The following is a 25,116-nucleotide window of genomic DNA, read 5'->3' on the forward strand; positions in this document are numbered from 1 at the left end:
CTATGGTGTTAGAAGTCAGGATACAAAAGTTTCACGAAACAATGCTTACTCTCATTATGTGTGATGTCTTCTATTGTTTCTTTTTGGTTCTATCTCTTTCCTTCTTTTTTAAGTGCTGGTCATCACCCGTGAATTGACCTGATGGAAGATCAAAACCTACAGTCTGAAAACACACACTACTCTAGTATCTCCATTGGAAAAAGCAAACCAAGTCGTCCTCCTTCAACCCCACTTTTTCCTTGAGCTCCTGCCTCATAGCATGCTTCCCCTTCACAAACGAGCTTCTGCCGACAGGGCAGTCCCTCTCTCCTCCTTCTTTCTTCACTCTGCACTGGCTAACTTTGACTTATCTGTTGCATCGAATCCACTCTAGCAACCAACAATCTCCATGTTGCCAATCCAGAGGTCACTCCTCTGCTAGCCCTGACTTTGCTTCTCAGTGGCTTTAACCTCTCTTGGCATCTGTGATGGTGAATTTTATGAGTTAACTTGGCTAGACCAATGGTGCCCAGATATTTGGCCAAACATTATTCTGGATGTTTCTGTGAGGGTGTTTTTGGGTGAGCTTTACATGTAAATCAGTGGACTTTGAGTAAAGCAAGTTATTCTCCATAATTTAGGTGGCCCTCATCCCATCAGTTAAAGGCCTGAATAAAACAAATGGCTGACCTCCCCTGAGCAAGAGGAAATTCTGCCACCAGACTGCCTTTGGATTTCACGCACAACACTGTCTTCTGCTTTGCCAGCAGACTACCTTTGGGCTTGGACTGTGTCTCCAGCCAACTGGTCCCCCAACAGATTTTGGATTCACCAAGCCTTTGCTATTGTGTGAGCCAATTCCTTAAGAGAAATCTCTTTCTATGTATATTCACATACAATTGGTTCAATTTCTCTGAAGAACCTTGACTAATACAGTATCTAAATTTGCACCCCCTCGTCTGCTCCTTATTAACTGCCCAGCAAGGAGATTCTTATTTAATAAATATAAGTAAGGTTTAATAAATACACAGTATTTTAAAAATACACAATATTTAGGGGCGCCTGGGTGGCTCAGTCGTTAAGCGTCTGCCTTCAGCTCAGGTCATGGTCCCAGGTCCTGGGATCGAGCCCCACATCAGGCTCCCTGCTCGGCGGGAAGCCTACTTCTCCCTCTCCCACTCCCCCAGCTTGTGTTCCCTCTCTTGCTGTCTCTCTCTCTGTCAAATAAATAAATAAAATCTAAAAAAAACACAACACAATATTTATTAATTGAATTATTATTCTCTCTTTAAAGAACCCATTTCCCTAAAGTACCACCCTCTGACTGACTGCTCAGTGAGGAAGTACCTCCATCATGAGGTTTCTTTCTTTCTTTCTTTTTAAGTAGGCTCCCCACCCAGCATGGAGCCAACTCGAGGCTTGAACTCATGACCATGAGATCAAGACCTGAGCTGAGATCAAGAGTCGGATGCTTAGGGCGCCTGGGTGGCTCAGATGGTTAAGCGTCTGCCTTCAGCTCAGGTCATGATCTCAGGGTCCTGGGATCGAGGTCCGCATCGGGCTTCCTGCTCCTTGGGAGCCTGCTTCTCCCTCTGCCTCTCTCTCTCTCTCTGTCTCTCATGAATAAATAAATAAAATCTTTAAAAAAAAAAAAAAAGAGTCGGATGCTTAACCTACTGAGTACCTTCCATTGTCAGGTTTCTAAATGTCCAACTTATGTCGCCAGTAGGTTCACAAGGTAGTTCTCCTTTCTCCTTTCTCCTTTCTACATCTTGTTAATTGACTGAACACCTGCCATTTACTAGCTGTGAGATCCTGAGCAAATTATTTACCTCTCTGCCTCAATCTCATTTATAGAACAAGGACAATAAGGGCACCTGGTTGGCTCAGTTGGTAGAGCATGCAACTCTTAATCCCAGAGTCATGAGTTCAAGCCCCATGTTGAGCATGGAGCCTACTTAAAATAGAATTAAAAAAATACATTATACGGCACCTGGGTGGCTCAGTCGTTAAGTGTCTGCCTTGGGCTCAGGTCATGATCCCAGGGTCCTGGGATCGAGCCCCGCATCGGGCTCCCTGCTCCGCGGGAAGCCTGCTTCTCCCTCTCCCACTCCCCCCCCCGCTTGTGTTCCTGCTCTCGCTATCTCTTTCTCTGTCAAATAAATAAATAAAATCTAAAAAAAAAATACATTATATAGAATGGGGACAATAGAAGAACCTATCCCATTAAGGTTGTTGTGAGGATTGAATTAAAATGCGCAGCACACAGTAAGCATTAAATAGATGTTTGCTAAGTGTGTTCTTTCCTCTGGAACACTGGGGTCATCCCAGGTGCCTCCCACCCTGGCCCCTCTCTAAAGGGCTGCACTGGGTAGCTATTACTGTACAGTAAACCATCCCCAAACTCAGTGGCTTGAAACAATTGCTCATGAATCTGTGGGCCAGCTGGGCAATCCTGCTGACCCGAGCAGGTTCACATAATCTCTACCAGGCCCATTCCTGCAACTACAGGCAGCCAGCAGGTTGTCGGGGCTGGTGGGTCTGGGATGGCCTCATCCCACGCGTCTGGCTTTTGGGTGGGCAGCAGGGGTGACTGTTGTGGGGATTAAACAAGGTTATGCAGGGAAGGGGCTGAGCACATGCAAGGTGCCCAGCGCACACAGAGCAAATATTCAACAAAGAGAGGTCATACTCTTAGCGCACAGGCCCATCCTGGGCTGTGCTGAATCCTACCTCTGCTTCCCAAGGCTGAGGAGATGGAAACCAGGCTAAACAGGACTGTGATTTCAGATGGGGAACCATGAAAGGGCAACTATAGAGTAAGAGCTTAATTATAGTTCTTTGGGGGGAAAAAGTGAGGAATGAAATCTGGTGGGGAGAGGGAAGGGGGCAGGGGGGAGAGGCAAGCGGAGGGGAGAGAGAGAGGGAGGTCTAAAAAGGAAAAGCTAAGCCATTGGAAACCCATCTCCCCTCATCCTCTAAAAAAATATTCATGATATTTTCCTTTCATGTTTTGTTGCTCTGCTTATAAAATCAGTGTGTTCTCACTTTAAAGAGTTTAAAAAATACATACACTGAGGGCATTATGCTAGGTCAAATAAGTCAGAGAATGACAAATACCATATGATCTTACTTATACGTGGAATCTAAAAACAAAAACAAAACTGAACTCATAGATACAGAGAACACATAGGTGGTTGTCAGAGGTGAGGTAGGCAAAATGGGTGAAGAGGGTCAAAAGGTACACACTTTCACTTGTAAGGTTATGAGTCTCAGGGCTGTAATGTACAGCATGAAAACTATACTTAATACTGTATTGTAGGGGCGCCTGGGTGGCTCAGATGGTTAAGCGTCTGTCTTTGGCTCAGGTCATGATCTCCAGATCCTGGGATCGAGCCCTGCATCGGGCTCCAGCTCAGCGGGGAGTCTGCTTCTCTCTCTCTCCCTCTGCCTCTCCCCCTGCCTGTGCTCTGTCTCTCTCTCTCAAATGAATAAATAAAATCTTTAAAAAAAAATACTGTACTGTATATTTGAAAGTTGCTATGGGAGTACATCTTAAAAGTTTTCATCCCAAGAAAAAAAAAATTCGTAACTACATGGGGTGATGGATGTCAACTGGGCTTATTTTGGTGATCACTGCATAGCATATACAAATGCTGAATCATTCTGTTGTATACCTGAAACTAATATAATGTTATATGTCAATTATATCTCAATAAAAGAATACACAGACTACTTCACCCATAATCCCATCAATCAGACATAATGGCTGATATTTACATGAACCTTGGGTGCATGAGTCCACACTGTCACAAATGCTTTATACTCCAGTGACTCACATGACTCTCCCATGAGTAGGCATTGGTCTCCCCACTGCACAGGGGAGGGGTGGAAACAGGGACACAGAGAATGTTAATTCACGCAGGGTGTCACATCTAGTCAACAGCAGAGTGTGGATTCAATCCAAGCTACCCAGGGCCAGAGGTCTTGCATGGCACCGCTGGGTCACAGTACCACCTGGACGCGGCTGACACTTGGTATACTACTCTCCATTTTCTTTCACTTTCAGGACATACCACTGTTTTATTACTTTTTTTTTTTTAAGATTTTATTTACTTATTTGATAGAGAGAGACAGTGAGAGAGGGAACACAGCAGGGGGAGTGGGAGAGGGAGAAGCAGGCTTCCCGCGGAACAGGGAGTCTGATGCGGGGCTCGATCCCAGGACCCTGGGATCCTGACCTGAGCCGAAGGCAGACGCTTAACAACTGAGCCACCCAGGCGCCCTATTTTATTACTTTTAAAAGGCTATTTGAAAAAGCTTGTCTTTCTCCTATTTTATTTTTTAGTACTATTCCCAGAAGTGTTAGTTTATGTGCCTGTCTTCCTTTCCCTGCCTTCTTTAGTAATTTATAATTTTGATGTAATTTCAAACTTATTAAAAAGTTGCAAGAATAGTACAATAAACTCCCAGAAACTCTTACCTATATTAACCAGTTGTTTACCATTTGAATTATCATTTTCTCTATCCATATAAATATTTATATGGGCATGTGCATTTTTCTGAACAATCAGATTAAATTGGAGACATCATGCCCTTTAACCCCTAAATACTTCAGTGTGAATTTCCTAAGAGATTCCCATCCATAACCGCAGACCAATTAGCAAACTCAGGGCATTTAATATTGCAACAGTACTATTATTAACAGTACTAATCTACAGTCCATATTTAAATCAATCAATCAGCTCTCTCTCTATATATATATTTTTCCCAGGCCAGTATCTAAACTGGGATCTTGCTTTGCATGTAGTTGTCATATGGTTTTAACCTCCTTTAAAGGGGAATAGTATCTCAGCCTTTTTCTTTCCTGACCAGGACATTTTTTTTTTTTTAAGATTTTATTTATTTATTTGACAGAGAGAGACACAGCGAGAGAAGGAACACAAGCAGGGGGAGTGGGAGAGGGAGAAGTAGGCTTCCCATGACCAGGGAGCCCAATGTGGGGCTCGATCCCAGGACCCTGGGATCATGACCTGAGCCGAAGGCAGATGCTTAACAACTGAGCCACCCAGGTGCCCCACTGACCTGGACATTTTTAATGATACAGTCCAGTTATTTTTACAAAATGTTCCTCAATTTAGTTTCTTTCCATTCTCTTTTTCTATGCAAACGTATATATACATACTTTAAAAATTAGCATCATGGGGCGCCTGGGTGGTTCAGTCGTTAAGCGTCTGCCTTCGGCTCAGGTCATGATCCCAGGGTCCTGGGATCGAGCCCCGCATCAGGCTCCCTGCTCAGCGGGGAGCCTGCTTCTCCCTCTCATACTCCCCCTGCTTCTGTTCCCTCTCTTGCTGACTCTTTCTCTGTCAAATAAATAAATAAAATCTTTTAAAAAAAGTAAAAATAGGGGTGCCTGGGTGGCTCAGTCATTAAGCATCTGCCTTCGGCTCAGGTTATAATCCCAGGGTCCTGGGATCGAGCCCTGCATCGGGCTCCCTGCTCAGTGGGGAGCCTGCTTCTCCCTCTCCCATTCCCCCACTTGTGTTCCCTCTCTCGCTGTCTCTCTCTGTCAAATAAATAAATAAAATCTTTAAAAAAATAAAAATAAAAATTAGTATCATGTAGTGCTATGTTTTAAACTTCCCATTGAAGTATAACACAAATACAGAAAAGTGAACAGATCATAAGTGACACTGAACACATGTGTTCCAACACCCTAAATAAGGGACAAAACATGACCTGTCCCAGAAGCATCCTGTACCCTTTGCCAGTCCCTAACCACTCCCCAACCCAAGGGTAACCACTAACTTGACTTTTAAAACAGAGATTAGTTTTGCCTAATTTTGTGCTTTATATTAATGGACTTGTACAGTGAGTAATACTGTTTTTGAACCTGGCCTTTTCACTTAAAAAAGTTGTGAATACTTTTTCTATATCACTGAAAGTTCTGCCCCAGCATCATAGTTAATGATTTCAGAGTATTTCCTTCAAAAAGCACACCATAACTTATCTGGTCAGCGCCCGGTAGGTGGGCATATAGCTTATTTTCCATTTTCCCATGTTATAAATCGTACTGCATAAACATCCTCCCAAGTAAGATGCAGCACGGGACTCATAGCTACCCTGCCTGGATATGAATCCTGAATCCAACACTTGCTCTCTAACTTCAGGCAAACTGCTTCGTGGCTTGGTGCCTCAGTCTCCCCATATATAAAATGGGGGTGATGATCATCATGATAATGGCACCCATGTCATCTTCTATTGCAAGGATCTAAGTGTGTTAATAGAAATATAGTGATTAAAACAATGCTTGGTACAAAGAAAATGCTCAGTAAGTATTAACCACTATTATGAGTCACTGGGAATACTGCCTAGAAGTGAAAAAAAAAAAAAAAGCATATTCAGTTGGCCCTAAAAGGCATTCCGTTTTTTTTTTTTTTCTTTCTATATGGTATTTGTTGGTAAAGTCACTGAGTGGAATTCATGTCACAAGGGGATGGAGTGAGAAAGGCCCAGACTGGAGGGCAGAGAAGTCTGGACCTCAGCCTTGGCTTGTTAGTGAAGGAGCTGCTGCGTGATCTTTGAAGAGTCCTTTGATGTCTCTGAGCTCCTATTTCCTCATATGAAGAACTGGGATAACCACAGCATACTGTATAGTGTAAGGTTAATTAGGATGGCTTTGGGGTCATGCAGAACTGAGTTTCAACTCTCACTCTGCCACTCACTCTCCTAAAACCCTCGGTAAGTTATTTAACTTACTTAAACCCACTCACAAGGCTGCTGTGAGGATATAAAGGTACTTTGGAAAGCCTTGCCGAGGGCCAATCATGTGTAGGTTCACTCTGGCGGGTGTTATTAATGTTACCAATCGTAGCCCTGGATTAAAGTATGAAGAAATTATAAACTTTCAAGTGTTAACTGAAGTCAAGAGCGTGAGCTCTTAAATAGGGACAGAGTGGCAAGTCAGAGTGAAATAGCAAACCACGGAAGTTCAAAAGTTTGCGGGGAAGGGTATAAATAAGAAGGAAAACAATGTCAAGTTGGACCAGCCTGGTTTCCCAAACCTGCCTGATTACAGGACTCACCTGGACAATTTTTTAAAAATATAGATTCTGGGGTGCCTGGGTGACTCAGTCTTTGAGCGTCTGCCTTCGGCTCAGGTCATGATCCCAGTCCTGGGATCAAGCTCCACATCAGGCTCCCTGCTCGCCAGGAAGCCTGCTTCTCCCTCTCCCACTCCCCCTGCTTGTGTTCCTGCTCTCGCTGTCTCTCTGTCAAATAAATAAATAAAATCTTTAAAAAATATATACGTATATAGATTCTGATCAATGGGGCTGAAGTGGGGTTCTGGAATCTGTATTTTTAACAGATGCTCCAGATAATTTCTACGATCAGGCAATTTTGGGAAACAGTAGGTTCTGAGGGGACTGGAGCGGCGTGGACTTGCTCCCTGGAGCCCCTGGGAGCAGCTGGGAGGATCAGGTAACTCCACATGGAAATCATCATTTACCAAGCACCCACTAGGTGTTGTGTACCAAGCTCAACATGTTCCTACAATAGTGTTACAACAGTCCCAAGAGACAGAGATTCTTCTTCTTTTTTTTTTTAAAGTAGGCTCCACGCTCAGGATTGGAGCCCAATGTGAGGCTTGAACTCAGGACCCTGAGATCATGACCTGAGCTGAAATCAAGAGTCAGACGCTTAACTGACTGAGCCACCCAGGTGCCCCGAGACAGAGATTATTGTCCCAGTTTTACTGATAGGCAACCTGAGGATCAGAGAGTTAAATGATTTGCCTGAGGTCATAGATAGCAAGATACCCAGGCGTCTCTGATTTCCAGTCTTAAGAACTACCCTAAACGGACTGGTCAGGGCACTCAGCTCGTCCATTAGGCTAGATCATCTTCGATGCAGGTGAGTACCCCTGTGCTCATCGCTTTACAGTTTTCAGAGCCCTTTTAAAAAACAGCTTTATTAAGGTATCATTTACATATAAAACTTGTCCATATGAAGCATGCAATTCGCTGGTTCTTAATATATTCACTGAGTTGTGTGACCATTACCATGATCCATTTTAGAACATTTCCATCACCCCAAACAGAAACCTCACGTCCATTTACAGTTACTCTTATTCCCTCCCCAGTCCCTGGCAACCACTAATCTCTTTTCTGTCTCCATGGATTTGCCTACTCTGGACATTTCATATAAATGCAGTCATACCATATGTGGCCTTTTTGTGTGTGGCTTCTTCCACCTAACATCATGTTTTTCAGGTTTGTTTCCGTTGAGGCACATATCTGTTGCCAAACTTCATTACTTTTTATGGCTGAGTAATACTCCGTTGGACGGATATATCGCATTTTATTTGTCTTCAGTTGATGGACATTTGGGCCATTTCTACTCTTCGGCTATTCTGAATAATGCTGCTATGAATGTTTATGTACAGGTTTTTCATTTCTCTCGAACACATAGTGGAGTGGAGTGGAATTGCTGGGTCATACGGTGATTCTACATTTAATCATTTGAGGACCACTCAGGTTTTTTTCCAAAGTGGTTGTGCCATTTTATCTTTCTGCCAGCAGTGTATGAGGGTTCCTCTCAGAACACTTTTGTAAGTACAAACTTGGTTAATCCCCACAACAACCCCAGAGACAGGCATCCTTACTTGTATCTTCCTGATGGGCAGAGAGGGGACGTGACTTCTCAGAAGACACCACCTATGAGGGTCCTGTGGGAGGGCTCTCAACCCTGGTACTGCCCTTTTCCTCCAAGAAACCTGATTCTGGGGCCAAGTCAGTGGGTTCTAGGGCTTTAAGAGGTGATGGGCAGAGAGGAGTCTGTGGTACAAAGCCTTGGAATGGAGATGGAAGCTTCCAGGTTTCGGGATGGAGCCATCAAAGCCACTTCTGTTCGAGTTTTAATAGGCGACAGCTGGAGCCAGGTTCTGACTAATTAATGATGATCAAAGTGCTCTGAAAAGATGGAGTGCTCTGCAAACGCCAAGCATGAATTATTCACAGCTGGTCTTCTTAGCCGGAGGGGAGGAGGCTGCCCAGGAGAAGAAGAACCAGATGCCCTCACTTCCTGCTCATCTTGCATGAGCCTGAGCCCTCCCGCAGGACTCAGTTTCTCAGTCCAGAAAATGGGGCTGGGAGCTCTCATTCCTTTATGCTCCTTGGCCAGGACCTGGCAGAGAGGGGCTGGCGACCTGAGTCCTGTTCCCATCAAGGCAGTACATACCCGGGCTGCCTCCACCAAACAGTAAATAATTAGTAATAACAGCACCAACCCGTAGTTCAGAGGTTGGCAAACATTTTCTATAAAAGACCAGACTGTAAATATTTTAGGCTTTGCAGGCCTGTCACATTACTCATTTCTACCATTGTAGCTCAAAAGCACCACAGACAACAGGTGAAGGAATGATGCGACTGTTCAGCGAAACTTCATTCGTGGCCCACTGAAATTTGATGTCTATATAATTTTCACATGTTGCAAAGTATTATAATCCTTTTGATTTTCCCCAACCATTTAGAAACATTTAAAAAAACCACATTCGTAGTTCCTGGACTGTATAAAACAGGTGCTGCCTCACGTAATTACTATTTGATCCAGCAATTCCACTCCTCTCTCCAGAAGAAATGAAAACATACGTCCATACAAAATGTGTCCATCGGGACGCCTGGGTGGCTCAGTCGGTTAAGCGTCTGCCTTCGGCTCAGGTCATGATCCCAGGGCCCTGGGATCGAGCCCCGCATCGGGCTCCCTGCTCTGCGGGGAGCCTGCTTCTCGCTCTGCCTCTGTCTCTCTCTCTGTCTCTCATGAATAAATAAATAAAATCTTTAAAAAAAAAAAGTGTCCATCAAAGTTTAGAGCCGCACTATCGGCAACAGCCAAAAAGTAGAAGAAAAACACACCTGTCCATCAAGTAATGAACAGAGAAACAAAATATGGTATAGCCATACCATGGAATACTGTTCAGCTGTGAAAAGGAGTGAGTTTTACACGTGCTACAATGTGGATGAGGCTTAAAAACGCGCTGAGTGCAGGACAAAGGGCATACTGTAGGATAACATGGGGAGGAAATGTCTATGGGGACAGAGAGCATGGGGGTTGCTGCCTGGGGCTGCGGGGGTGTGGTGAGGGGCCTGGGGGTGGCGGCTGAAGTGCACTGGGTTTCCTTTGGGGTGATAAAATGTTCTAAAACATTGTGGTGATGGTAGCACAGCTCTGTGAATATACTAAAATCCACCACAGCGTGCATTTTAATGGGTAAACTGCGTGGTAAGTCAATTAGGTCTCAACAAAGCCGTGGAAAAGGCATGACGAGAGGTGCACTGTCGTTTGTTGACCCCGGAGGCAGTCCGTGCTCGTTTAGCCTTTCACAAAGCACCTTTCCTCATGCTGTCACAAACAGCCAGGCGTGAATCCCTTCAACCTTGGACAAAGCCAAGGCTCAAGAAGGGACTGACTTGTTCTAGGACATAGGTGACCAATGGTGAGGTGTGAGCAGAACCCAGGTCTTTAGACGCCCTCTCTAGCGCTGACTGCAGCCCTGATCTTCCTAGTTACATTCAGAGACGAGGTAGTCACTCCTCCAAGCCCCAGGGGAGCGGAGATGACAGGAGCAGACCCCTCCCTAGACCTGTCACTCCCTGTTCTCACTCCTCTGCCTCGCCCCCTCTCCCTCCTTTCCTTCCCAGCACTACTGAGCAAGGCTTTCCTCCTTCTGCCTCACCCTGCGTCCTGGGAAGGGAGGGAAAAGAGGGGGGCTTCTCCAGAAATTCAGTCCGTATGACATATCTGGAAAAGGGCCCAGGAGGGGTAAGGAATGGGTCCAACGCTGTATAGTTGATATCTGACCTTCGATTTCCTTGACATGAGTGAAAAGAAAGAGGATTTGGGGTTGGGGTAGGATCTGAGGTAAGCAACAGCTCCATCCTGTTCCTGATTCTTTTCCCCACAATGCTCCCAACCCCAACATCTCCTGACTCTATTTTCCAAAGGCCTCAACCACTACAAGGGGGCTAGGGTGGAGAATCTTCTTAAAAAAAATTAATTGTAGAAAAATCAGGAAATAAAAGTAAGTAAGGATCACCTTGGTCTCACTCCCCAGGAGTAAATACGCAGGTGACCTTGGGGAATATTTTGTGGTGGCTCTGGAGCTAGCCACCAGGGTTCAAATCCTGGGTTCATCACTTACCATCTGTGTGATCCTGGGCCGTTCATCTCTTGACCTCAGTTTCTTCACCTGTAAAATGGGAATAACAACAGCACGTACTTAAATTGTTGTGTTAGAATTAAGTGAAATTGTAAAGCACTAAAAACAGTACATGGCCCATAGCAATACATTAAGGCATTTTCCTAGAGTTCTCTACTCACATATATATTTTCTTTTTTTTTTTTTAAGATTTTATTTGACAGAGAGACACAGCAAGAGACGGAACACAAGCAGGGGGAGTGGGAGAGGGAGAAGCAGGCTTTCCGCTGAGCAAGGAACCCGATGCGGGGCTCGATCCCAGGACCCTGGGATCATGACCTGAGCCGAAGGCAGACGCTTAATGACTGAGCCACCCAGGTGCCCCTCACATATGTATTTTCTTTACAAAAAGGATATCATTCTGGATCCACTATGGATCTCTCCCCCATCTTAAGTGAATTATTAAAATTTTTCCATAGCATTAGAAATCCTATAGAATATCTTTCTTAAGATAGCATATACAGTATTCCATCTCCTCAAGTGGGATATTTAGGAGTGATTTTTTTTTTTTAAAGATTTTATTTATTTATTTGACAGAGAGAGAGCGAGAGCAGGAACACAAGCAGGGGGAGTGAGGGAGAGAGAGAAGCAGGCTCCCCGCTGAGCAGGGAGCCCGATGCGGGGCTCGATCCCAGGACCCTGGGATCATGACCTGAGCTGAAGGCAGACGCCTAACGACTGAGCCACCCAGGCGCCCCAGGCGTGATTTTTTTTTAACCCCCAACCACCAAACACATTTCTCCTTGCCTTTCATCAATTCCTGCTTCAGGACAAATTCCTAGGAAATATGCTGAGTCAAAGGGTGTGCAGGTGTTGACGGCTTTTGGCACATAATGGTCAAACTGCCATTTAGAAAGGTTGAGAACTTGTTTCACTTGCACCAGCTGGAAAAAGAAGGCCCTGTTCTCTCCAGCGTCTTGCCTCCTATCATTTAGAAACATTTCCAATTTGGCCCAGAAGTGCTGTTTTCTATCTTATTCTGATATGCAGTCCAAGCTCTTCCTAATGGTGCTCAGCTTCAGCATCTGCTCAACCCCATAATCCCTGTGGGTGGTCCTGGGTTGGTAATTAACCTCCCAGAACCAGGAGTCTCAGTAATAGTCCCTGAGTATTAGATTGCTAAAATGAGATGATAGACCTAAGAACCCAACCCAAGGCCCAATTCTCATTATTTGAGACACTGAGATTTCAGAAACAGGGATAAAGAGCCTATTTCAGAAAAGCCCTGTAGGTAACTGTGGTGCCTAGGAGGAAACTGGTCTAAGATGGGGAAGTCTTCCCAATCAGAAAAAGTCAGAAACATCTAACGGAAAAATGGGTGAGGAACACGGGTAGATAGAGAGGTAACTTAAATGGATGCTAGTATATGAAGAGATGTTCACATTCATTAGCTATTGGGGAAATCCAAGCTAAAAGAAGGAGGAGATACCAATTTGGTTAGGCAAACATTAGAAAGTTGGAGGAAATGGGGCTCCCATGAACTACTGTGGAGTGTAGACCAATACCCTGAAACCCAGCAATTTGAGGCAAATATCCTGGGGATCTTCCCACATAACCAAGGATGTTCTCTGCTGCTGTTGCTTGTGGTAGCTGGGAATAGGAGATAAACAAATACCCCTCGATGGGAACAGATATGTGAAGTATGGAATATTTTGAACTATGGAATAATTATGCAGCAGTTCAAAACAATGAACCAGACCAGGGGTCAGTGCACAGAAGCCTATGGGCCAAGAATGATTATTACATTTTTTTTTTTAAGATTTTATTTATTTATTTGACAGAGAGAGACACAGCGAGAGAGGCAATGCAAGCAGGGGGAGCGGGAGAGGGAGAAGCAGGCTTCCCGCCGAGCAGGGAGCCCGATGCGGGGCTCGATCCCAGGACCCCGGGATCATGACCCAAGCCAAAGGCAGACGCCCAACGACTGAGCCACCCAGGCGCCCCTGATTATTACATTTTTAAATGGTGGGGGGAAAAAATCAGAAGAATATTTTGTAACAAATAAAAATTCTATGAAATTCAGGGGCGCCCTGGGTGGTGGCTCAGTTGGTTAAGCATCTGCCTTCGGCTCAGGTCATGATCCCGGAGTCCTGGGTTTGAGCCCTACATGGGGAGCCTGCTTCTCCCTCTTCCTCTGCCCCTCCCCTTCACTTGTTCTCTCTCTCTCTCAAATAAATAAATAAAATCTTTAAAAAGTATATTTATTAAACAGAGTTGGGGAGGAGGGGAGTCTTACACAAACCAACTATGAGACTGAACTGTTATAATTCAACTCTCTTTACTCAAGCTCCCCCTTCCCCCCAAAAGAGGGAGAGAGATGGAGAAAACAGGTTCTTTGTCCAAGACCACAAGAACCCAGCCTCGGTAACCGAGTCTGTCTCTCTCCGACAACCCTCATTCAATTCAGGGTTGACCTGCAGAGTCTTCAGAGAGCTCCAGTTCCTGGTTAAGTAGGGAAGATTTTTGCCTGCGGGAAGGGGTGTGGGGACCAGCAGAACCAGCCTGGGAAGAAAAGGCTTAGCTATTACCCAAATAGTGGTGCTGGTGGATTGCTCACCCCTCCTGCCAGGGTTCTGCCTGCTCTGGAGACAAAGGACTCTCACAGCCCAGAGCCCTGTGAACACCCCCAAGTCCAGCCTGGTGGTGGTTGGACTGAAACTCTCATTTAAAAAAAAATATATATCCTGTGGCTCTAGGCCTTGTGACTTCTTTCTTTCTTTTAATCTTCATAAGCTGGCCAGCTAAGAACCGTTCTTTTTTTTTTTTTTTTTTTAAGATTTTATTTATTTATTTGAGAGAGAGAGAGAGAAGGAGCAGTGGGGCGGGGCAGGGTGGGGGGGAGAGAGAGAGAGAGAGAGAAGCAGACTCCCTACTGAGAGCAGGAAGCCCAATGTGGGGCTCGATCCCAGAACCCAGAAATCATGACCTGAGCTGAAGGCAGACACTTAACCGATGAGCCACCCAGGTGCCCCTAAGAACCGTTATTTCAAGATGCCTAGAGAAGTGAGTTGAATAGATTGTTTTACCTCCCTGTGAAGTCACTCATTCATCCACGCAGCAAAGACTTACTGAGGACCTACTATGTGCCAGTGCTGGGGATACAGCAATGATAAAGCGGGCAAAACCCCTGTCCTCATGAGAGCTCAGAGTAATGGGAATAGACATCAGACAGCAAACAAACAAACCAACAAAGTAAAGATAAAGTAAAAAGGGGTGAAGGAAAGTTATTGTGTTATCTGGGAAAACTTGTATTTGAACTGAGACCTGAAGGTGAGAAAGAGCTGGCTCACTGAAGAGCAATTCTGGAGAAGAAACAACAGGTGTAAAAGCCCTCTGGTGGGAATCAATGGGCTGTGTTTGTGCAGATGGAGGCAGGCAGGGCCCAGATCAGATAGTCACTCCTAGCTATTTGTCAAGAGTCTGGAATTTATTTTGAGGATCAGATGAAACCCGCTTCACTATCATTAATTATATGACCTCAGGCAAGTTACTTCACTCCTCTGAGCCTTGGTTTATCCATCTATAAAGTAGGGTTAATAATAACTCATTCATTATAGTAGGCAGCCTCTAAAGTGCCCCCCAACAACCGTGCATCCTGGCGTTCATACCCTGTGAATGTGGGCTGATTCACTTCTTTTTTTTTTTTTTAAGATTTTATTTATTTGCGAGAGAGACAATGAGAGACAGAGAGCATGAGAGGGAGGAGGGTCAGAGGGAGAAGCAGACTTCCCGCTGAGCAGGGAGCCTGATGCGGGACTCGACCCCGGGACTCCAGGATCATGACCTGAGCCGAAGGCAGTCGCCCAACCAACTGAGCCACCCAGGCGCCCTGGGCTGATTCACTTCTAACCAGTACAACATGGCCAGAGTGATGGTGTAATCATTTCCTCTTCCTGCTGGAAAAAATCACCACAAACTCCGTGGCTTAAAACAGCACAAAGCTACAACCTTGCAATTCTGGAGGCCAGACATCGACATGGGTTTTACTGGGCTAAAGTCAAGCTGTCAGCAGGGCTGTGTTCCTTCTGGAAGTTTCCAGGGGGAATCCGTTTCCTTGTCTCTTCTAGCCTGTAGAGGATGCCTCAGTTCTTCAGCTCACAGCCCCTTTCTCATCTTCACAGTGCATCACTCCACTGCTCCCATGCCAAGTCTGCCTTTTTTCACCAACTGTTCTGCCTGCCTCCTTCCCTGATAAGGACCCTGTCATTACATTGGGCCCATGCGGCCAATGCAGGATAATCTCCCGCACTTTAACGAAATCCTTAACTTAATCTGCTAAATCTCTTCGCCATGTCAGTAACATATTCACAGGTTCTAGAGATTAGGGCTTGGACATCTTTGGGGACTATTATTTTGTCTGCCACAGATGGAATGTCACTTTTGTGATTAGGTAATAAAAGACTGTGTCTTTTGTCTCAAGTGCTTTTGTCCCCTCCCTCACTCTTTTCTCTTTTTCTTTCTCTTCCCTGCTTCACTTCCACTCTCTCTCCCTTCCCCCTTTCTTTCTTTTCATGCTCTCATCACTTCAGGGGAAGCCAGTTGCCATGACATGAGGCAGCCCTGTGGAGAGGCCCATGTGGCTAGGAACCGAAACTCCCGGCCAACAGCTGGTGAGGAACGAGGTCTGCCAACAACCATGTTTGTGAGCTTGGAATTGGGTTCGACAGCCCTAGCCAGGCCTTGTGACGGCTACAGCTCTGGCCAATAGCTTGACTGCAGTCTCATGGGGAAACTTGAGCTTGAACCACCCAGCTAAGCAGCTCCTAGATGCATGACCCTCAGAAACCATGTGAGTGAATGTTTGTGGTTGGAGCTGCTAAATCTGGGGGGTAATTTGTAACGCAGTAATAGATAACAAATCCATTCATTCGCTGATTCAGCGTATATGTATTAAGTGCTATACTGTGTACCAAGTTGTTTGAGGTGCTGGGAATATAACACCAAATAAAGCAGAGAAAAATCCCTGTTCTTATGGAGTTTACATACTATTGAGGGGAGACAGACAGAAAACATAGTAAGCCAGTAAATTACAGGATCTGTCAGAAGGTGACAATTGCTATGAGGAAAAATAGAGCAGAATAAGGGGGATAAATTAGTCAAGGAAGGCTTTGCTGGAAAGGTGCTCTTTGAGAAAAGAACTGAAGGAGGAGAGGGAGGAAACCATGCTCTTCATGGGGAAGAGTATTCCAGGTGGAGGGAACAGCAAGTGCAAAGGTCTTGTGGCAGGACAATGCCATGCTCTTTAAAAAGGCAGTGTGGAGGGGTGCCTGGGTGGCTCAGTCACTGTGCGTCTGCCTTCAGCTCGGGTCGTGATCCCAGGGTCCCGGGGTCAGGCTCAAATAAATAAATAAAATCTTAAAAAAAAAAAAAAAGGCAGTAGGGAGTCCAGTTATGACTGAAGTGTACAAAGGGCAGAGTGGTGGCAGATGATGAGAGAAATGAGGTGACAATTAAAGTCAATTATGGGGCGCCTGGGTGGCTCAGTCGTTAAGCGTCTGCCTTCGGCTCAGGTCATGATTCCAGGTCCTGGGATCGAGCCCCGCATCGGGCTCCCTGCTCCGTGGGAAGCCTCCTTCTCCCTCTCCCACTCCCCCTGCGTTCCCTCTCTCACTGTGTCTCTCTCTCTGTCAAATAAATAAATAAAATCTTTAAAATAATAAATAAATAAAAAATAAAGTCAGTTATGTATGTTAAGCTTTTTGAACCTAGTAGTTACTTAATAAATTAAAGCCTTTTTTAAAAAAGATTTTATTTATTTATTTGACAGAGCGAGACACAGCGAGAGAGGGAACACAAGCAGGGGGAGTGAGAGAGGGAGAAGCAGGCTTCTCGCGAAGCAGGGAGCCTGATGTGAGGCTCGATCCCAGGACCCTGGGATCATGACCTGAGCCGAAGGCAGACGCCCAACGACTGAGCCACCCAGGCGCCCCTATTCATTTATTTTCTAAAGTTATCTCTACACCTAACGTGGGGCTCAGACTCACCATCCTGAGATCAAGAGTTGCATGCTCTACTGAATGAGCCAGCCAACTGCCTGCTATACATGATTGTTCTAAGTATGTGAAATACTCTCAGGAGAATACAAAAAAGGAGTGCCCATTTAACCATGACCTACTCTAAGAAATAAAACTCAACAGCTATGAGTGAAGCCTCCTATGTGCTTTTCCCTATCCTAATTCTCTGCCCCAAACATCTCTCCTGAATGGTGTTGATCATTCCTATACATGGCTTCTTAGTTTTACTCTATATGCATGTATCCCTAGACAATCTCTAGCACTGTTTTTCAGGAAATAAATAAATAAATCTGATAAGGGATGAATATCCAGAATATATAGAGAACTCCTAAAAGTCAACAATAAAAAACCAAACAGCCTCAAAATGGGTGGAGGACTTGAACAGACATTTCTCCAAAGAAGATACATGAATGGCCAAAAAGCACATGAAAAGATGCTCAACATCACTAACCATTAAGGAAATTCAAATCAAAACTACAAAGAGATACCACCTCACATGGATTAGGATAGCTACTATTACTATTAGAAAACAACAAGTGTTAGGGCACCTGGATGGCTCAATCAGTTAAGTAGCCGGCTCTTCATTTCCGCTCAGGTCATGATCTTAGGACCCTGGGATTGGGCTCCACACTCAGTGCGGAGTCTGCTTGAGGATTCTCTCTCTAAAATAAATAAATCTTAAAAAACAACAACAACAACATTTGTTCATGAGGATATGGAGAACTTGGAACACTTATGCACTATTGGTGGGAATGTAAAATGGTTTAGCCTCTGTGAAAAACAGTATAGAGTTTCCTCAAAAAATTAAAAAATAGAATTAGTATATGACCCAGCAATTCTACTTCTGGGTAAATATCCAAAACAAGTGAAAGCAGGGTCTTGAAGAGATATTTGTACACCCATGTCCACAGCAGCATTATTTACGATAGCTAAAACATGGAAGCAACCTAAGTGTCCATCAACCAATGAATGGATTACCAAAATGTGGTACGTACATCCCATGGAATATTATCTGGCCTTAAAAATGAAGGCGATTCTGCAATATGCTACAATGTGGATGAATCTTGAAAACATTATGCTATGTGAAATAAGCCAGTCACAAAAAGACAAATACTGAATAATTCCACTTACATGAGGTATTTAGAGTAGTCAAAATTATAAAGAAAGTATAATGGTGGTTGCCAGGAGCTGGGGAGAGGGGAGAACAGGGAGTTATTCCTTAATAGGTACAGGGTGGGGATAGATGGTGGGGGGGTGGGGGGGGGTGAATGATGGTAATGGCTACACGACAATGGGTATGCATTTAATACTACTAAACTATATGCTTAAAAATTGTTAAGATGGCAAATTTCATGTTATGTGTATTTTAACATAACACATAAAACAAAGAAGCAAAAAAGCAAATCCAGTATATGATATACATTATATTCTATGTATATAATGGTAGCATTGGTATATCAATTGTATCACTCTATAATTTACTTTTTTTCACTTGACAGGTTATTTCTAAGATTTATCCACCATGATAAATCTTTTTTTCATTCTTTTTTGCTGCTGTATAATATTCCATTGCATGAATATATTACAATTTAAAATGTTTTAGAATTATAACCATGCCATTATCACATGCAAAATTACCAGTAATTTTTAAATATTATCTATACCTAATCCACATTAAAATCTCCCCAATTATCTCAAAGATGTCTTTTTACAATTAGTTCATTCATATCAGGATTCACATAAGATCCACTCAATGTCTGTGGCCATATGTCTCTTAAATCTTTTATTCTAAAACAATCTTTCTTTCTCCTCCCCACACATACCATAACATAGATTGTTAGAGAAACTGTGATATTTGTCTTACATCCTGGATTTAGCTGGTTGCTTCTGATAGTGTCTTGATCGGATTCAGTTTTTTGGTGGGGAGATAAAAGGAAGGATAGGAAATTCACAAATAGCCCAGTGGCCAAACTTAGTGTCACCAATATGGTACAAGTCTACAAGACAGGCTTCCTGACAATGATGTAATGGGAAATAGATAACAAGGCCTATGTAGGATTTTACCGAAAGGGACGTTCCTGAATCTAACCATGAAGAATAAATAAGACAAGTTCAGATTGTGGAATTTTCTACAACTTGCCTGGATTCTTCAAAAATGTCATGAAAGAAAAAATGAGATGAACACTGATAGGATCCTGGATCACAAACAAAACTACAGCTATACAGGATATAACCAGACCAATTGGGGAAATTTAAATATGGAACTGTATATCAATAGTGAAATATATCAATGTGTAGTTTCTTAGTGATAATAGCATTGTGGCTGTGTGGGAGAATATCCTGTTCTTAGCAGATGCAGGGTTAAGTATTTAGGGGTAAAGTGTCAGAATGTCTCTGCAAGTAACTCTTACATAATTCAGCCAAAAATAAAATGTATGGGTGTGTATAAATAATCTGGTAAAGTGTTATTGACAATTGATGAACACAGATGAAAGGTGCAAGGATGTTTGTTCATCGCACAATTTTAAAGACATTTCTATTGGTTTGAAAATTTTTAAAAGAAGTCTTGAGGAAAAAAACAAAACAAAACACCCTTTGCTCTCAGAGGGGCTGGGCACCCCCTGCATTATTACAATAGGGGCGCCTTGGGTTCATGGGTCTTAACTATAGCCAACATTGACGCCAATCTCCCTTTTTGCCAAGTACTCCCGCTCACCCACCCCAGTTGCAGGAGCCTTGGTTAGAGGTCTCAAGGCCGGTACCTCGTTCCACGCTGTGAAATTCCAAACACTGGAGAAGGAAGAAAAGGAGAGGAAGGCTGGCAAACAGGCTCACTCCCTCCAGGCTCTGCCTCGTCCCTGGCGCCCTCCACAGTCTGGCACCGCCCCCTGGTGGCCACCTGCATGCATGCGGCTCCCCCGCCAGGAGGTGGGCAGAGCTGTGCAGCCCTCGCTCCTACCAGGACACTCCTGGGGAGAGCTCTCCCCACTGAAGGCTAGCGCCCCAATAATCCCAGCCTGTTCGCCCTGGAACCGCACATTTCTTTTTTAAAGATTTATTTATTCATTTGAGAGAGAGAGAGAGCGCGGGGAGAGGCAGCGGGAGGGAGAGAAACTTTAGCCTACTCCTCGCTGAGCTGAGAGCCCCACGTGGGGCTGGATCTCACAGTCCTGAGATCACGATCTGATCCAAAACCAAGAGTGGGAAGCTCAACTGACTGCACCACCCAGGGGGCCCTAGGACCTCACATTTTAAAGAACAGCGACCAGGAGTCCAGCACGATGCAAAAAGTGCTTTACAGATGTTAACTCAGTTAATCCTCACAGTATCAGCCCTTACAAGCAGGACTATGGCAGCCCCCATTTTTTTTTCTTTAAAGATTTTATTTATTTGTCAGAGAGAGAGAGAAGGATACAGAGCACAAGCTGGGGGAGAGGCAGGCACAGTGAGAGGGAGAAACAGGCTCCCCCATGAGCAGGGAGACAGTTGGAGGACCTGAGCCAAAGGCAGACGCTTAACCGACTGAGCACCCAGGTGTCGCTGGCAGCCCCCATTTTAAGAACAAACTGAGAAGCAGAGAGGGGAGGTGAAGTGCACAAAACACTGGACAGCTAATGTCACATTTTCTAACTCAGGTCCAATGCTGTGCCCATTACAGCCCAGTTGCTTCCAATGATGATGTAATGATAATTACAAAATAGTGGCAAGACACATCTATAGTGCTATGAGCTACGCACTGTGCAACATGTTAACTCATTTAGTCCACAACAACCCCAGGGGGTAGGTTCTAGTAATGTGCCCATTTTACAGTTTAAGAAATTGAGGTACAGAGAGTATTAAGAATTTTGTCCCAGGTCACTCAAAAGAGCAAAGAGTATTGACTGGGAAGGCATCAGGGAGACTTGGAATTGTCCATTAGCTCTGTTCATGAATCTTTTGAGCACCTACTAGGTGCAGGACCCTGAGCTAAGACCTGAATGTGCAGCACAGAGGAGGACAAAACAATGCTATTATCTTGAAACATGAAAAAAATTGCAAAGAACAAATCTATTTACAAGAAATGTATTACTGACCACTTCTGGGGGAGAAGAGGATAGTTTAAGCACATACAAACATTGTCACTGCAACCTGCCAGCAGAGGTAACACGCTGCTAAGTCCTAATTTAAGGCTTGGCTGAATATATGCTTTGAAGAAAAGTAAAAAGGCACTGTCATTCTCCTAAGAAATTCAGAAAAGGGGGGCACCTGGGTGGCTCAGTCAGTTAAGTGTCTGCCTTCGGCTCAGGTCATGATCCCAGGGTCCTAGGATCGAGCCCCGCATCGGGCTCCCTGCTCAGCGGGAAGCCTGCTTCTCCCTCTCCCACTCTCCCTGCTTGTGTTCCCTCTCTTGCTGTGTCTCTGTCAAATAAATAAATAAAATCTTAAAAAAAAAAAAAAAGAAATTCAGAAAAGGTGTAGCATTTTATCTTTCTTTTTTTTAAGACATTTATTTTTTTTAGTGGGGGGAAAGGGGCAGAGGGAGAGAATCTCAAGAGGACTCCACATTGAGTGCAGGGCCCCATGTGGGGCTTGATCTCATGACTCTGAGATCATGACCCGAGCCAAAACCGAGTCAGACGCTTAACTGACTGAGCCACCCAGCCACCCCTCTTCTTTTTTTTTCTTTTTTCTTTCCTTCCTTCTGCGAGACCCCAGGGAGAAGGGGCCATCTCAAGAAGCCGGGTCTAGGGCGCCTGGGTGGCTCAGTGGTTAAGCGTCTGCCTTCAGCTCAGGTCGTGATCCCGGGGTCCTGGCATCGAGCCCCGCATCGGGCTCCCTGCTCGGCAGGAAGCCTGCTTCTCCCTCTCCCACTCCCCCTGCTTGTGTTCCCTCTCTCGCTGTCTCTCTGTCAAATAAATAAATAAAATCCTAAAAAAAAAAAAAAAAAGAAGAAGCCAGGTCTAGAGCCCACCACAAGGGCGCCCACACTACACTGTCCCTGTTGCTGGGACTGGAGCCCACTCTCAGGACCAGCCCAGCACCGCCCCTCCCTGCCAACGCACTTTGATTTCTTTTCAGCTTAAGTAGTCAAACAAAATACTTGTAGAAATTCTGTAGAAAAATGAAGAGCACAAGGTTTTATTTTCATTTAAAAAAACCCACTTTATTAAGGTATTACTGACATACTTTAGCTGTACATAATGTATACATGCTGAGTTTATCATTTTTTTATTGAAACTGACATACAATGTTACAATGTTTTATTAGTTTCAGGTGTACAGCATATTGATTCAGGGCTAACCTCGATTAGTGTAGTCACCTATAACATTATTACAATATTATAGACTATATTCCTTATGCTGTACTTTTCATTTCCCTGACTTATTTTATTTTTTTAAAAGATTTTATTTACGGGCGCCTGGGTGGCTCAGTTGGTTAAGTGACTGCCTTCGGCTCAGGTCATGATCCTGGAGTCCCTGGATAGAGTCCCGCATCGGGCTCCCTGCTCGGCAGGGAGTCTGCTTTGCCCTCTGACCCTATCCCCTCTCATGTGTTCTCTCTCTCTCAAATAAATAAATAAAATCTTTAAAAAAATTTTTTTTATTTACTTGAGTGAGAGAGAGAGAGCATGAGCAGGGAGAGGGCAGAGGGAGAGGGAGAAGCAGACTCCCTGCTCAGCAGGGAGCCCATCACGGGGCTCTATCCCAGGACCCAGGGACATGATCTGAGCCAAAGGCAGACGCTTAACCAACTGAGCCACCCAGGCACCCCTCCCTGACTTATCTTATAACTGGAAGTTTGTATCTCTTAATCCTCTTTATCTGTTTTGCCCATCCCTGCCCCAACACCCACCCCCCACCTCTGGCAACCACCAGTTTTCTCTGTATTTAAGGGTCTGGAGTATCATTTTCATTCCTGCTATTCTTGTTACTATTTTGGTCTATATCCTCCATGAAATGTTGTTTGGACATATTTGAGGAAGGGAAAAGGCTAGAAAAATTGGCTAAGAGTTTGAATAAACTGGAGGAGAGTGCTTGAAAAACAAAACAAACAGAGCATCCCTAAAAGTAGCTCTATTTGATAACCTAGATTAGCAGTACTCAGAGTGTGGTCCCTGGACCAGCAGTGTCATCCAGTTCCATCATCTGGAACTTTTTGGAACTGCAAATGCTCTGGAACATACCTGCTGAATAAGAAAATAGAAGGCTGGGGCCCAGAAATCTGTTTCAACCAGTGCTCTAAGAGATTCTCACGTATGTTCAAATTTGAAAACCATTGTACTACACAATGACCAAATCTGTGAATTCAGTGACATTTAAAAAAATGAATTTATATTTCCCTAGTCATAACATTTACTTGTATTTGAGGCATAGCGGAAAGAGGAGCCTGGTGTGGGGACACAGTTTTCCTACCCACCATCTCTCCTTGAAGTAACAGGTGTAGTATGAATTAGAAGCATCCAGATAGGTTGGGCAATTCATGGATGTGGTTCCTTAATCCCCACCCCCCAAAGTGTTCGTGTTGTGAAACTGGAAAACAAATTTAAAGGGGAAAAGGACCAAAAATGTCTTTCCTGACACCTGATTTGGCCTGGCTAAAGGTAGCAGTGGATGGGCATAGAGGAAAGGGTTCCTGTAACATGTGCAAGGTCCTCCTTAACTGAGCACCCTGGAGCCCCCAGGAAGGGTTCCCAACCCTCTGTCCCTTGTCCTCTTCTCCCCATCCCTTTCTGCTCTCCTTTTGACCCCCCTAGGGCCCTTTTTCTCCAGTCCCAGATTTTTACTCCCCACCTTTCCCTGCACCCCACCCCCAACATAAGCTCCTGGGTCTGCAGTTGCTGACTCATCAGCACAGAGGTCATCACCTCCTTTTGAGCCCTACGTGCCCCTTTAAGGACCTCAGTGGCAGAGGACAGAGACCATGCAGGTGAAGGAGGATGTGCAGAATCCTGCAGGGCCTGCAGGTGTTTCATAAAGCTCCCTAATATGGAAGCTGTTTTTGTCCCATGGAAGGGCCCCAAGTCCACAACCTTCTTTGCAGACTTACCACTGCTGTTCTGATCGGTTGCTGGGTCTTTGAGTCAGTGAAGTCACCCCCACCTCTGAACTGGATCCCTGAACCAAGAAATGCCACTGACCTGGCAAACTCTGGGGAACGTCACACATAACAGGGGAAGCAAAGGAGTGCTTTTCTCTCCCTGCCTTTGGCTCAGTTTCCTTGGACTCCTGCCCCTTTGCCACCCACTCTGGTGGACACGGACTATTTTTGGGCAGGAGTGCGGTAGGCGAAAGCCACCTCTTTCCAGAAGTGTGGAACTGCTTCTAGGTGAGGTCGGAGATGGTGAGGCAGGGTGTCTGTGGCTGTGGCATCCTGGGATTTCTCTGGGCTAGAGTTGGCATCCAGCCCATTACCCTCTGGTTCAAGCCTGGGTCAAAGATGAAACTTCATCCCTCCAATGACCCCTCAAGGAAGAGTCAAATTGCCCATTGTGACTCCTCAGCTGGATGTGCTGCATTTGTGGATGTGCAGGAGGCTCTTTTTTTTTTTTATTCTTATGTTAATCCCCATACATTACATCATTAGTTTTAGATGAAGTGTTCCATGATTCATTGTTTGTGCATAACACCCAGTGCTTGTGCAGGAGGCTCTTGACAAGTTCTTTCGCACTTTCTGAATTAGTATTTTTTCTTATTTTGCTCTATCCACTAGCTTGTTAGATACCTGTGGCGTTTTGACCATTCTTCCAGTATTTTCTCTACAATAAAATGTCTTTTTTTTCCTTTTGCTGTTTCTAATGTTTTCTAGTCTTTTGTTTTTCAACTGTTTTACAACGCTGTGACTAGGTACCATCAACTGTCCCTCTGGGAGAGGAGGCATGGAGAA

The 25,116-nt window shown here is 44.6% G+C and overlaps 1 protein-coding gene across 1 annotated transcript in view; it reads right to left on the minus strand.

The window, feature by feature from the left end:
- CDH3 (cadherin 3) overlaps window positions 1-25,116 on the minus strand; it is a 117,720-nt gene that overhangs the window by 69,369 nt on the left and 23,235 nt on the right. Inside the window, exon 5 of the mRNA XM_035024904.1 lies at window positions 11,183-11,230. Coding sequence (XP_034880795.1) covers window positions 11,183-11,230 — 48 coding nt within the window. The remainder of the gene's footprint in view (window positions 1-11,182; window positions 11,231-25,116) is intronic.

This window comes from Mirounga leonina, unplaced genomic scaffold (genome assembly GCF_011800145.1).
Source record: "Mirounga leonina isolate KUSES-001 unplaced genomic scaffold, KU_Mleo_1.0 Mir_180, whole genome shotgun sequence".
Taxonomy (NCBI): domain Eukaryota; kingdom Metazoa; phylum Chordata; class Mammalia; order Carnivora; family Phocidae; genus Mirounga; species Mirounga leonina.